This window comes from Myzus persicae, unplaced genomic scaffold (genome assembly GCF_001856785.1).
Source record: "Myzus persicae strain clone G006 unplaced genomic scaffold, MPER_G0061.0, whole genome shotgun sequence".
NCBI lineage: Eukaryota > Metazoa > Arthropoda > Insecta > Hemiptera > Aphididae > Myzus > Myzus persicae.
Genome location: NW_019101180.1, coordinates 511966 through 527517, shown reverse-complemented (window position 1 = coordinate 527517; position 15552 = coordinate 511966). Strand labels below are relative to the sequence as shown.

Genomic DNA, 15552 nt, shown 5'->3' with positions numbered 1-15552 from the left:
CTGGAGGTTAGGTTCACATTTTATTGCTGTTGCTTCATAAATTATAGATGTCAGAACACTAATTATTATTCATTTCCAAAAATAATAAATGGTTTTAAAATGGGGATTTAGTCCCTATGAACTAATATAATATAAACAAAAAAATCAAATAAACCCAAACAATTTACTCAGCAAAAAAGTTGCTGCGATGGCCGGGAATCGAACCCGGATCAACTGCTTGGAAGGCAACTATGCTGACCATTACACCACCAACGCCCGTGCTGAGCGATGTTTAATCAATGTTATGTAGAGTGTACTTACCTAATATTAACTTATTAAACAATTTTAGTATCTATAATATACTACAACGGTAAATTGATTCTTTTTTTAAAACTCATTATGCTAGAGATAATAATAATATGGAAAAAATGAAAAAAAATTTTTTCTTGTAAAAGTTACACAAGTTAATTGGAAAAAAAGTAACTTGACTTAGTTAATGATCAGTTACTTTTTTCTAATTCATCGTTATCAATAGAAAAATATAATAATAACAATTAATTATTAATTGTACTTACTTAAAATACAAACCTGTAGGTTTAGGATACTGGGTAATTGAGTTTTCTTTTCTATTCTCAATTAGAAAAATAATCGAAGTATAACCGTAGACGGTACAACTGACATTAAGTTAAAAGTTATTTACTTTAAAAAAAGTAACTCGTTATGTAGCTATGTTATAAAATCAACGTAGCTTCAACTTAGTTTTTAATTCGTTAAAGTGGTACGAAATCTTTGTATTTTACATAGGTTTAATGGATTGAAGGAGACGTATATATTGAATGACGTTGAATTAAAATTAAAATTAAATTGATGTATTGATAATTTAACCTATTTATATCAATATATGTACCTATGCACCTAACTTATTAAAAGCAATCGACTAACTGATGTCCAACCTTGTTTAAAAGTTCATATAATTTAAGAACACAAGCTAAAATATGAACAATGTAATATGTAAAATGTATTAAGTAGTAAGAAATCATGGAGGTAGAAATAAACCGAGTGTTAAGAGTTCACCGAATTGCTTACGAATGTGTTTAGGCTTAGAAAAAGTTTCATATCGATAACACAAAAATTCGGTCCTGGAGACTTCGAAATATTAACTTTCCTTGTTTTGTTTTTAATCACACCATCGTTTTCATTCACCCCGTTCTTAGTTCATGCCATAAGTTATCATTCATGCTTTTTGAAATGTCTACCTCCGAATAATTAGGTAGGTACGTCTAAATGATTACCATAAATCTTAAAATAATATATGACACGTAAGTGGACCTATGGTATAAGTATATGACACTGTAAGCTATTTAATAATTTAATTCTATGCTTCAATAATCGATGATAATATGTATAGTAAATGTAGGTAATTAAGCAATTATAGGTATTCCAAAAAGGTTGAATGATTATAAATAGGTAGGCCATGCTGAGAATTGAGATTATGTAGATAATAACTTTATTTTATCTTATCCATTTAAATATTTTTTTAGTTATCTAATGCTTATTGGATGAGTTATTCAAGCTGGTTATTCAGTATGAAATTTCAATGTCCCACTCAAAATTCCAAGTGATATTATACATTTTCGCATTTGACTATGGGCTCCCAATATAGACAAATGTTCTACTATGAACAATATTGTGTATCATAGGTACCTAAAATAATAAACCTAAAATTATTTCAATTAAATTACAATATATAATAACTGCTTCGAAATATTTATAATGCACTTGTGGGGGATAATTTAAGAAACCTATTTTTTTTTTTTGAACTCTGCTTCTTTTCACAAGAGTCATTATTATTAACGATAAAAAAATGTGCCTTATACCAGTTATACCTATATATTGTATACTTTATTGACACAAGTGTAACTAACTTTATTCGCTTTAATAAAATTACAGAATAATGAAATTGTATTAAGCTGCAGACGTTATACAATGCGATAAAATACATAAACTAGTCGTGAATGTTACCAATTCTGAAATTTTACTAATAAAGACCCTTACAAAATAAAATATTGTCAAACAATATTCGTATAATCTAAAAAGGTATATATAACAAAATACATAAAAAAATGTGTGATTTCATATTTGTAGCAATGTTTGAATAAGAACAATGAAACTACTAAATTATTAAAAGTGGGTAAGTGGGTAAAGCTCTGCTGTAGGTACGTTTGGCGTCTGTTGAGTCCCTTTAACGGATATATTGAATTCTAATTCAATGATCTGAAAATGTCATTTTATGTAAAAAATATAATAATATCCTCTTAAAGTTTTATGTAACCACGATTAATGTTTTTAAATTACAATAAAAATAACTAAAACTGTCATCCTTGCCTAGTATGTAATTCCATCAGGTGCATTTCGCTGACATCCCGACCTCGGAATTTTGGAACCAAAGTAGGAGCCTTTTTTTGTGCTACATTTACATGGCAATACACAAAAAATATTTTATTTTAAGTGTGTATTTTTAGTCTAATTTTAAGGATGGGTAACGTTAAATTTGTCTATGTTTTAGTTACCTATAATATTATACTATTTTCTGAGGAATTTAAAAATTTAATTCCATTGAAGCACAAAGTTTAAGTTTCGATAAGACAGAGTGTTTGTTATACTTGTGACCTACCTATATCTATCAATAAAAAGTACAATATGTGGGTATTAGATATATTATATTTCATCGCATTGTATAACGTCTGCAGTTTAACACAATATCATTATTCGGTAATTTTTTTAAAGCGAATAGTGTTAGTTACACTTGTTTTAAGAAAGTATATACATGTAGATACAAGGCATATTTTTCCTATCGTTAATAATAATAAGTAATGATAGTTATGAAAAGAAGCCGAGTTAAAAAAATAGATTTTTTAAATAAAATGCCCTCAAGTGTACCTATTATTAAAATAAACTAAAGAAAATACTTAAGCCGCACCCGCACGAAGCTACTCACCTCGTTCGAAAACAACGCACCTTTAACAACACATATCTTATGTCACTGTGTTCTCCAACATTTTTATAGCATACATTTACTCTACATAAAAATTATTTACCAATTCAAAATTTACTTTTTGGTACATATTTATAATCGGACATGTTCTGACTGAACAACGTAGGATCTATAATCTATGTCAACTAAAGACCAAGCATTTTCAAAATATATTTGTAGGCGAACCACGTGAGGGTGCCAAAATAAGGATATTCCACAATCTTCAAAAAATAAATGTTGTTCTCAATCGATTTTTGGCGATAATTTATTTTGAATGTTCACCCTGGTATTGTGCTATACGGACTAGCTTGAGCGTATATTTAATATAAAAATATCTATATTACAACATATTAAAAATGATTGTAAAACATTTTATTTAAACATTTTACTGCATTTTACTTACATACGACATTTTATTATTATTTAATGTAATACATCATGGTCAAAAATACTCCGTCTGTTATAAACACACAAGAATGATACCACATCACTTTATTTTATTGCACTTACAAATTATAATATTATGCGAAACTCGTTATACCTCTTATTACCACAGAAAATAATTACAAAATACGTTTTTATAAGCTAATCCTCATATAATTAAATCATGGTTTGAACAGATTTGGACTAAAGCGAAAAACACCATTTTTAGATTGTATGTTTTTAAGTTACTCCACACACATTTCAATATCCAATTTCTCATGACCATAGATAACAAAAAAGAATCAAAATACTTTAAAGATTTAACCATATATGGATAATTCTAATATACATATTTTTGGTGAACATTTTAATTGTCTACAGTTATCTGTCTTTAATAACAAAAAAATTAAAAAGCGATTGATAGGAATTACTTTACTGACTCCCTAAACGCGTAATTTATCTACAGCAGAGCGTTACCCACTCACCCACTTTTCATAGGTAAGTAATTAAAAAGTTTAATTTTTTTTTAAGCATTACACATCATTGTTCTGTAAATTTAACAGACGACTTTCGAAGTTATTTATTTTACTTACTTCTTAGGTAAAATAAAGATTTTTAGATTATACGAATAATGCTTGAAAAATATTTTATTAAGTGTGTATTTTTAATTCCAATTTAAGAATAGGTAACGTTAAATTTGTCCATGTTTTAGTTACCTATAATTCGAGGAATTTATAAATTGAATTCGATCTAAGCACAAGTTCCGATAGAACAGAGTGTTTGTTACACCTGTGACCTACCTATATCTATCAATAAAGAGTACAATACGTGGGTATTAGATATTTTATGTTTTATAGCATCGTATAACGTCTGAAATTTAATACAATATCATTATTCGGTAATTTTTTTAAAGCGAATAGTGTTAATTGCACTTGTGTTAATGAAGTAAACAATATTTGTAGATATAAGGCATATTCTTCTTAACTTCAATAATAATAAGTAATGATAGTTATGAAAAGGAGCAGAGTTCAGAAAAAAAATAGGTTTTTTAAAGTCTCACCCTCAAGTTCATTATTAAAAAACTAAAGAAAATACTTAAACGATACTCACCTTGCTCGCAAACAACGCACCATTAACAATACATATCTTATGGCACTATTGTTTAAAATATTACAAACATAATACTTTTCTGCTAGTTAATGCATGATTTTCAGACGATTCCGACAAAATACAGGATCAAATGGTTCAATAAAATACGTTTCTGATAAAATATTTTCAGAAAAAACAAATTCCAACAAAATATTGTTCCGACAAAATATATTCCAATATAATGGACTTGGGCCTAGTTAGAACTAGTGTCCTAACACTCGGCCAACACTTTAATTCCTAAGTTTAATATTATATAGCTTCCTATGACTGAACAGTGATACTATCTAAATGTTGTGTGAAAAATGTCTCTATACTTTCAACAACTCATTTGGAAACCTCATATAGAAATAAATATATTAAAACAAATACATTTTAAACTGCAATTTGTATGTAATTCAATAACAGTAAGAATATTAAAAATTAAAATAATTACAGTCAATTGTTCACAATAAAAATTAACACAAAATTAAATAATGTAATATTAATCGTACATTCATAGGTACACATACATGTACCTATAAATATATAATACATTTTAATTTAAGAATGTGTTATTTTTTCTTCTTGTCTTTTGCACATTTTGGACAAAACCATATTCCTTTGGGCTTTGCAACTAAATTGACGCATGCAAAGTGGAACCAATCAATAGCGCACTAAAATTATATTACCACACAATTAAAAAGTAAGTTATACAAAAACCAAACAATAAAATAATATTAACAAAAACAATTAAACATTATTCAACTTGGTTGCAATATTAAATAGGATGTTTTGCAAAATAAAATGAAACAATGAATACATGTAACTGTTAAATTAAAATTAAAATGCTTACATCTGGATTATCACAACCTATCATTTCTCCAAAGGATACTTGGTTGCATAAACAAAATGTTGGTTCGTTGGGATCGATAGGCATGTCTGCATAAACTGAATGTGCAACGCCTGCATCAACTAATGCACCTGTAAGGGATTTAGTCTCCACTGTAACTGAGCTTGTTGGATCAGAGACAGCACTGACTGAAGGTGCAGCACTTGTCATTTTTGTACCTCCTAAAAAATATTGTAATACATTAAAATAACCTTTAACAAGACTAAGATCATATTATCCAAAAACCTGTTTTTGTTTGTAAATTTTTTTTAGCTTTGATGGCAGCATCACTCATTTCAGACTTCAATTTAATTTTAGCTTTAAATCTTGCTATTTCTGAATCTAATGTCAAAATTCGTTTATCCACCTAAAACGTAAGTACAATGATGTAGAACATCTCTAGGGTTAAGTTAACAAATCAACATCTACATACCAACTCATACGCTTGTGTGGATAACTGAATTTTATCATCACTTAATTCTTTAGCTGCGTCAAACTTACGTTGAATGCTTGCCATAGTTTCTTTCTTCTCTTCTTTCGAGTTTTTTTGGACATTTGACATATAATTTCCTGCAATATTGTCAATTTCGGTCATCAGTTTTTGAGATCTTGAATCGAGTTCTTGCATCAGAGTGAAGTTTCGATGCAACTCTACAGGAAGGTTTGCCAAACCTAAAATGTCAATCCGTTAGTATCTGGTTAAAATGCAATACTGATAAAGAACTTACTGTCCCCAAATTCATCTAAGAATGACTTTGAAGTCATTATTATTTTGACAAAATACAAAGAATACTAGTGGAAAAAAATTGAGTAAAAGTCACTTGTTAACAACAACAACCTGGGATGTTTTTATCAACAAGTGATTTCAAACAGCTCAAAGACAACTATACAGCTGTTCTTGTATAGTGTACACTGCTCTGTAAACTGTGATCTCTGGAAAAAAAATATATAGAACTGTGATTGGCAGAATTTAGCAGTTAGTAAACAGTAATCACAGTGTAACCATTGTACATTTCATAGACCAGAGAGTAGAATCCAACCCTACTCATAGCATTATATGTAAATATGTAATACTCTAATACTAACACATTGAATATAAATACTTTCTAAGTAAACTATTAACTGTGTGAAAGACTTAATAATTATTATTTTATGAGCATTATCTCATTTCTGACAACATTCATTAACACTGGAATAATGATTATGGCGAGGCTTCACCATTTGATAATTGTTTAGCTTTTCCTTTATAAAACTACACGAGTTCCTTAAAAATAATGCTCTGAAATCCAAATAAATCTTTAGAACAAAGTTAGAGATTCAGCAAAATTTACTGAAAAAGACAATCAATTTCATTTTTGATTTATGCTATTCCTCTCTATAATGTATCATACCACCCACCCACAAAATGTAGACCGTGACACATATGTAGTTCAACAAGTGTACATGGCATGATAATCCAATTTATTTCCACTAGTGGGAAGTACTCAAGTATATCTGCTAAGTTATTAATGATAAAACAAAAAATAAATTTAACAATATGTAATATGTAAGTTCTATAAATATTTGATAAATTATAAAATTGTGTTAAAAACTTAATTATTTTTAAAATAGTTCAAATTTCCACGAGATGGAACTTTTTAACTTCAAAGCCTTTTCATAAATATTTTAATACAACTTATTCCCAATTACTAAAAGTTTAATCATTTATCCTAATTATATAAAATTGTATATGCTTAGAACATAGAGTAATAGTTAATAATTAAGTATAGTATAATATACTTATCAACTACTATAAGAAAATTGGCAAGTATATGTTTCTGTCTTCACCTTTAATAAGGAAAATGTTTTGTATTTAAAATCAAATTAATAAATCTTTTTAGCTTATATATTTTCTATTTTAACTTTTATACCATAAAATAAAATAATTAATAGTATATTTTTACTGTGAATTATAATTAATCGAAATCAAAGTAAAATTCTAGTTCCCAAGTTTTCAAAAGTTTCAGGAAAAACAAACAAAAAATTAAGGATAAACTGAATTTTATGCAAAAAAAATTTTGTTTTTTAGTGTATGTAACTCTAGACTCTAGAAGTCTAGAGGTTAGGTAAGACTCTAGAGTGTAGGTAACTTTAAAAAAATAACTGTAGAATGTAGATACTATTGTACTGAATTTTTTTTACTAGAAATGTCTATACACCATCATATTTTTAAAACATTGCAATTTTTATAGGTATTTATAAACATCAAAAAATTTGAGTTTTATTTGTTAATTGTTGTTGGTAAACCAATTTTTGTAAGGTCAAAAAACTTGAAAATGTAATACAATGTTCCTCTAAAGTTGTTGTTGGTGGAAATTTAAAAAAGAAGAAGTTGAAAGTAAATCCACAATAATTTTTATGAGATTTTGAAGTTATCATTTTGACAAATTTTATCAAAATCACGAAAATTGGCAATTTATTGAGAGTTAGAAATGTATAAAAAACTGTAATTGTTTATCCAAAATTATAAATTTGTACACACGATTTTTTTTTAAGTTTTCCACATTTACCATAAAAAAAAAGTTAACCCGAAAAACAAATTAATTTTTTACGAGTGACTGAAGTTGGACATTGGATATTGAACTGAAAAGTAACTAAATATGTACTTGAAAGTTGAAATGTATGTTTATTTTATCATTTTTTCTACACGAAAAAATATTTTGACTTGTATTGAGTTATTTATAGACGTTCAATTTTTTTAGTTTATTTTACTATAAATGTCAATATAATTAACTGTAATACTAAAAGTAAAATTAATTACTTTAATCACAATAATATTATTAAACATACTTAGTAATGTTAAAGGCCGACAATCTTTGATCAGAATCGTTTTTTGACTACAATGATTATTGACTTCAAACTTAATACAATATATATTACAGTGACTTTCTAGATATCTAATGTACAACAGAGTGTTAAACAATTACCCACTTTTTTTAAAATGTATTTATATTACAATGTTGTACACAAATTCTTTTTTTACTGAATATTCATAGGGTTTTAATACCTTTGAAAATGAGATTTTGTGACTAAACTTGAATCATTTTAAAAAGCAGTGGCGTAATTGGAGGGTCACTTGCGACCCCAAATATAATGTATGGGTTGCAAAAGTATTATTTTGCAACCCTTGAAAATTCCATATTTATGTTTTATAGATCGATAGTAAAAAAAAATAAAATAAGTAATTATTTAGACATTTAGTTAAATAATTATGAAAAAAAAAATATTGGAGAATGAGAAAATGTCTGATGATAACATCTATAAGAATACGACAAGTTTTAATCTAAAAATAAATTATATACAGGGCTGTGAATTTAATGCATTTGCATGTTTTTTTTGCTACACTTTATAAAAAAATGGATTCGGCCAAAATTTGTTTTGACTTATTTGTAGTTCAAATTTTATTTTGCATATTTTTTCATATTTCATGGGTTAGGACATATAAATGCATGTTTTAATAATTTTTTTTCGTAATATTTACATTTTTTCGGTCAATCTTATAGTATAAACTATAATTTTTATAGTTTTATCGAAATTATTCTATTTTTACAAATAGTACTCAACAAAAACAAAGGGTTTCAAATGATGTGTAATATTTCAAAAATATTAACTGGCGAAAAAAATGATGTAGATTTAGATATACCAGAAGATTTAACCAGTAGCGACATGACGTATTTCAAGTTTGCCCCAATAACTTCGTCAGACGTAGAGCGCTCCTTTTCTTTATATAAAACTTTGTTGGCACCAAACGGGTCTTTCAAGTTCGAAAACCTGAAGAAATCATTGGTTGTTCAATGCAATAACTACTTTAAAGGTAAAATATATAATTTTAATTATATTTAATTATATTACTTATATAATTTATATTTCTTTTATATATCTTGTATACGACGAAGACCAAGACTAGTTAAGATCAATAACTCATATACTTATACCAAGAAGTAAAAATACTAATATTTAAACTAAAATTAATAAAAAAATTATACTAATGAAAAAAATAAAAATAAAAGTTTAATTTTTGTAGTTTTTTTTTGCATATTTTAAGAATTTTTAGAGCATATTTTGTCAAATTAAAGTGCATATATGAATGCATATTTAATAGTTTTTAAGTGCATTAAATTCATAGCCCTGATTATATAATATTAGAATTAGAAATATTATATCTTTAATCGTGATTGTTATCCTTTATAATAATAAATTAAATAAAAACGAATCTATTTTAAGAATAAAACTTCTATGTCGTCGTATTATTATCGTCTTTCAGTATTTAATATATTATTTTGTTTTTTTCTTGACATTTTATAATATTGATTTGAGTGTGAACGTTTGTTATATTATTTTTTTAGTGAATTTTGGTTTCATTTTGCTTAAATTATTTTGGTATTTATTTTTAATGGTTATTTGTGAATACCTAGTCAATATATCTAAATATTTTGATATTGGTATTGTGTTTTATTGATGAATATGGACAAATTCGTTATTAAGCTGTCCATTGTCCAAGGTAAGTAACATAATATACTATTTAAATTATTTTATTTAAGTTTTGGAGTAATTCAATATGTACATATTTTTTATGTGTGTGGTTTATTTATATTACATTTATTTCTCTGAACTCTTCACTAATACAAGCTGTGGTTTATTTAGTAATACATATAGTAAATTGCAAACCTACTTCATAAACATTTTAATTTAAGTATTTTAATCTTTTTTAACAAAAGATAAATTATGATAATTTTACTTAATTAAGTTGTTTGCTAAATTACTGACCATTAGGAATAAGTTTTATTTTTAATATTTAGGTATTAATTATTATAAATATCATGGTATATTATAAGGTGGCAACATATAACAATTTTTAACTATAGGTTTATTTAAAATAAACATCTACTTGTATAAATGTAATTTAAATATAATACAATATAATTTCTTAGGGTACCTACTGTATAATTAAATAATTAAATTAATTTTAAGACAAAATCAATGAAACTGTAGCTAGAATTTGAAGTTGGATGATCAGCAAATCACTTGCTACAAAAAAATTAAAATGGACACGTTTAACGAATCATCTAAAACAGTGAGAATTAAAAACTTAAAATAATAAATATATGTCATTACAATTTATCAATTTTTTAAACATAATCTGCATGGTTATGATTTTATCAGTTATATAATTAACTATTAAAACACACTATATTTATATAATAAACATATTAATTTATTAACTATAAATGTGTATGTGGTGTGTAAAAGAAAGGACAATTAAAGTCAATAAATTCATTAATTTTTGACTTAATTAAATGAATAGTAAAATTATTTAACATTTTAAACAATTTATCTGATCTTGTATGAGTAATTAAATTACAAATAATAACTTTAATAAACTTATTTAATTTTTAGGAAAATAAACTTACTGCTTCTAATACAATTTCAAAGAACACAATTTCAATGAAAGATAAATAAAAGATGAAATATAATTAAAATATTTATAATTTTTTTTATGATTTTTTTTTTTTTTTTTTAGACAAATCTTTGGATACTTTGCATGTAGAAAGTCCCAACAAGTCAACATTAAATACACCTATTATTGATACAAATCATGTTCCTTGTCAAGGTAAGGAAAATGCATATTATTTGTTGTTGAACGGTTTTGGTCCTTATCAACCTAAAAATTATGATTTTCTAAAACGTGGAGGTAGAAAGTTTCGATCGGAATGGTTCATATATTTTCCTTGGCTAGAACATAGTCCTAGTAAAGATTCGGCATATTGTTTTTATTGTCGTGCCTTTCCGTCTAATAAATCAGATATAACATTTATTAGCAAAGGTTTTCTTCAGTGGTCAAATGCTTATTTTAAATCTTTTCCAAAGCATGAACAATCAGTACCACATAAAGAATCAATTACAAAAATAGCTGGATATAACGAAGCTAAGCAATCTGGTAGTATAATCAATAAAGTTAATACACAATATAATCAAGAAGTTGCTGTATGTGAGTGGTGAATATTTAAATGAGTTTCTTGGATATATGGCTAATATTGTTATCAGAGATATTGTTGATAATGTGTTAATTGCTAATATTTTTAGTATAATTGTTGATGAAACACAAGATTTATCAAGGCATGAACAAGTTGCAATTATTTTAAGATATGTTAATAATGATTTTTGCCCAATTGAGGCTTTTTTAGGATTTTATAAAGTTACAGAGTACAGATGGTTTGACACTTTCTTTATTAATAAAAAATGTTCTTAGTTCTAATGGATTACAACTTGAGTGTTTAAGAGGACAATGCTAGATGAAGCAGCATCAATGCGAGGTGCTTACAAAGGAGTCCAGTCAAGAATTAAGGAAGAAAATCCTTTGGCTTTATATGTTCACTGCAATGCACACATACTTAACTTATGTCTTGTTGATCTATCTAGTATCTAAACAAATATCTCATGTAAGAAATGTATTTGGTACTTTAAGTACTTAACATGATTTCATTAATGCTTCATCTAAAAGACAAGCTGTATTTGACAATATGCGTTCAAAGTTAAATATGAAAATGGGTGATGGGCCATCTACTTTGAAAAGTCTTAGCTATACTCGTAGTAGTTGTCGCATAGATACTTTAGAGTCTCTTATATTTAATAACCAAGTTGTAATTGACTCGTTAGAAAATATTTCAGAGAATGATTCTATACATGAGTCAGATGGAAATTCATTATTAAAATCAATGAAAACATTTGAATTTTTATTTTGTGTTCATTTTTTCAGAGACATTATGTTCATTACTAATATTTTGTCAAAGTATCTACAGAGTTCTAATATTGACTATTCTAGTGTACAGCATATGACCAAAGCAACCATTCAAGAACTCTCTAATATGCGATGTGAAGATAGATTTTATGTGATATGGTGTAAAGCTAATGTTATGAGGATAGATAATGAAATATGTTCCCCAATACTAAGTAGACAACTAAAAGTTCCTAAAAACTTGGTGGAGGTTTAAAACAAAATGAAAATTGTAATGTAATTACAAAAATAATTTATAATAATAATAATAATAATAAAAATAATTGATCATTATAAAATAAACATATACTTCCAAGTTCTTGATACTATAATAAGTGATATGAAAGAAAGATTTAAAGAAAATGACATACATATTTTAAACTGTATGCAAGATATAATAGTAAATTAACCAATCAAGTTCACTTCATTTCAAGATGTTAGTACAATGTATGGTTTTAATGAAAGTGAACTCAAGTCTGAAACAAAGATATTTAATAGGATGTACAAAAGTCTGAATACTGAAAATACTATCCAATCTAAAATAAAATATTTGAGGTCAGCTGATAATGCTATTGGGTTTCCGACATTGGCAAAATTATATAAACTTTTTTTAACTATACCATCAAATTCAGCAGCATGTGAAAGAAGCTTTTCTTGTCTCCGACGATTAAAAAACTATTTAAGAAGTACTATGGGACAATCTAGATTAAATCATTTAAGAATTTTACAAATAGAACGTGAAAGATTGTTAAATATTAATAAGGATGAAGTCATAAAACAATTTGACTCATCTACAATACCACGTCGTTTAAAGCTTAATAATTTTTAAAACTTAATTGTTATTCTTAAAATTTTATTGTTCATTATTATATTTTTTAATAACTAGTATTTATTTATAAAAATAATTATATAGATTTTTAATGTATTTTATGTTAATATAATATAATAATATGGTTATATTAAAACATTTTTTATAATGTTGGGGGTGTGGGAGCAAAGCCCCTACGGGTTTGTGCACCCCGAGTAACTTTTGCAACCCTGGATATTTTTCCCAAATTACGCGTTAAAAAGTACCTAGTACAAGACTGATTATAATATTATCTTTTTGTATTCTTAATAATTTGAAAGCCACCAAAATATTTTAAAGAGCCGAAAGAGAGGAATGAAAAAGTTTCAAACTTTCAATACATCTGATGTAAAAGCAATTTTGTTAAATTATGAGAAATATAATATAGTGACTTTTTACTAAATCACAATAAGGAAATTGTATTATATAGCATATATATGTTGAACCTGCATAATCATAGAGTTAATTAATATTATAGGTACCTACTTAAACGTATGTTACAACAAGGTAGGTAATCTAAAAAAAAAAATATTTAATATTTTCTTAAGCTTACAAAATTAATAATTATAAGCCTAATTGTATAGTTATACAACAATTGTTTTTAAGATACTCCAACTCCTGATATAGAGATAATACATTCAACAAGATTCACTTTTGGTACTGAATAACCTATATATTTTAAATAATAATGTTATTAATTCACACATTGTAAAAGAAAAATTAAATGATGTACCTAAAAGAAAAAACAAAGCAAAATTAATTATAATATTTTCTCACAATACAGCAAAAAAAATATTAACATTTTAAACAAACACAGATATGGTGCCCATTACCACCAATAAATGGTAATTTTATTATAATTAAAATAATTATTGCTACATGGTGGGAACTATTACATTTAGGCTATCTTTGACATGGTGTACCTATTCTGTGCAGTGAAAGATAAATGCTTAACACAGTAAACAAGAAAAATTATTGATATTAATACAATTCACACATTTTCAAAGATACTTGGTTATAACAAATAGTATAATTGTATATAACTATGAAAGTAGGTGCATTAAAAAAATTATGGAATTGTATTAGGTATTGTTATTAATAGTATTCAACATAGATAATAGATTATACTAAAAATTAGTAGGTAAAACAATTGATATCAATTCATCCAAATAGTATAATAGTATATAATAATATATTAATTATATAAATCCATAATGTAATGTTTTAATTTTTTGAACACATTTCCTTAAGTATTTAAATTATATAATGATATATTAAATAGTTTAAACATTAATTTATTTAACAAAATTATTATAGGTACACAACAATAGGTACAATTGGCAATAACAATAAATTATCATTTTTAATATTATCAGTAAGCAAATGTCTAAGCATACGCCAGAACTAGTCAAAGAAAAAATAATGCTATTAAAATAATTTGTTTTGAAAAATACATGCATAATACACAGTGATCTATAACACGCACATATTACATAGAAAGGCTGTACAAAGCACTTACCTACCTATATTTGTATTTAAATAGAAATCGTAAATACTTGAGCAAGTATTCATAATTCATGTCCATATTCCGGTATTCTTATAAATAGGAACATCTTTAAAGAGAAAACTAATTCTCATGCAAAATAATATGCACTTTACATGACTGTTTATCAAATAGGTAAATTTGTCGAGGCATTTGTCACCTAGGTATCTAAGTTTATAACGTAAAATTAAAATTACCAAAAGTACCTATAAGATAATATTAGTAGTACGAAATAATGGAACTATTGTTTTGTACAATAGTTTAATTTCTACATTAGGTACGTACCTACTTCAAAGTTCTAATAGAGTATAATATGCAACTACCGTAGTACAATATGTAGTACTATTTACTAAACAGCAAATGACTTAAAAGTCTAACCAACGAGATTACCACACGTTTTTAGAGGCGTAGTGGAGGTAGACATATATGTACGTTGTTCAGGATAATATCGACAAGAAATAAAACGTACTTACCGAACGATCGTCGATGATGAACCAATATTAAACGATGGACTGAACTGGAGCTACACGTGGTCTAGCAATCGGCAAAACAAGAATGATAACCCGACTTCAGTAATAAAATGATTATAATAAACAATTTATCGGGAGCCCGTCAGCGCTGGTGAGGAGTGAGCGCTAGACAGTCGAGTCGACACGCACCAAGCACGGAAAATACTGGAATATACAAAAATATCTTTAGGTGTACTTAAACTATAATCACTGTACCTCACTATCACAGAATATTATTAATATATTATGCTATTGGTTATTCGTTATTAAAATCTGAATACTGAAAACTATTGATATATTAATATTGACAATTACTGCAATTCAACGTATTTTAAGACCAATTCGTCCTCCACGGAATAGAAGAATTTCCAAGAATATACGACTTC

General features: G+C 26.4%; 2 protein-coding genes and 1 non-coding gene across 3 annotated transcripts; 1 reads left to right on the top strand and 2 right to left on the bottom strand.

Moving 5' to 3' along the window:
• Positions 1-183: 183 nt before the first annotated feature.
• Trnag-ucc lies at positions 184-255 on the bottom strand. The gene has a single exon. It is a non-coding gene; the product is annotated as a tRNA-Gly (tRNA).
• A 4745-nt stretch (positions 256-5000) lies between these two features.
• Positions 5001-15406, bottom strand: LOC111028103 (inhibitor of growth protein 4-like). Its single transcript, XM_022306642.1, has 6 exons — positions 15131-15406; positions 6182-6386; positions 5887-6125; positions 5700-5820; positions 5418-5635; positions 5001-5238 (listed from the first exon to the last, which is right to left on the bottom strand). The coding sequence occupies exons 2-6, from the start codon at positions 6216-6218 to the stop codon at positions 5137-5139; spliced, it is 717 nt and encodes a 238-aa protein (XP_022162334.1). The 5' UTR covers positions 6219-6386; positions 15131-15406; the 3' UTR covers positions 5001-5136.
• On the top strand, positions 12713-13096 carry LOC111028096 (zinc finger MYM-type protein 1-like). The gene has a single exon (XM_022306635.1). It carries the CDS (start codon positions 12713-12715, stop codon positions 13094-13096), a length of 384 nt encoding a protein of 127 aa, XP_022162327.1.
• Positions 15407-15552: the final 146 nt, after the last annotated feature.

Excerpts from the sequence above, each read along its gene's own strand:
- LOC111028103 (XM_022306642.1), bottom strand. The coding sequence starts at position 6,218 with ATGACTTCAAAGTCATTCTTAGATGAATTTGGGGACA. Across the intron at positions 6,126-6,181 it reads CTTAGATGAATTTGGGGACA|GTTTGGCAAACCTTCCTGTA; the intron begins GTAAGTTCTTTA and ends TTGACATTTTAG. Across the intron at positions 5,821-5,886 it reads CCACACAAGCGTATGAGTTG|GTGGATAAACGAATTTTGAC; the intron begins GTATGTAGATGT and ends CTTACGTTTTAG.
- LOC111028096 (XM_022306635.1), top strand. The coding sequence starts at position 12,713 with ATGTATGGTTTTAATGAAAGTGAACTCAAGTCTGAAACAAAGATATTT.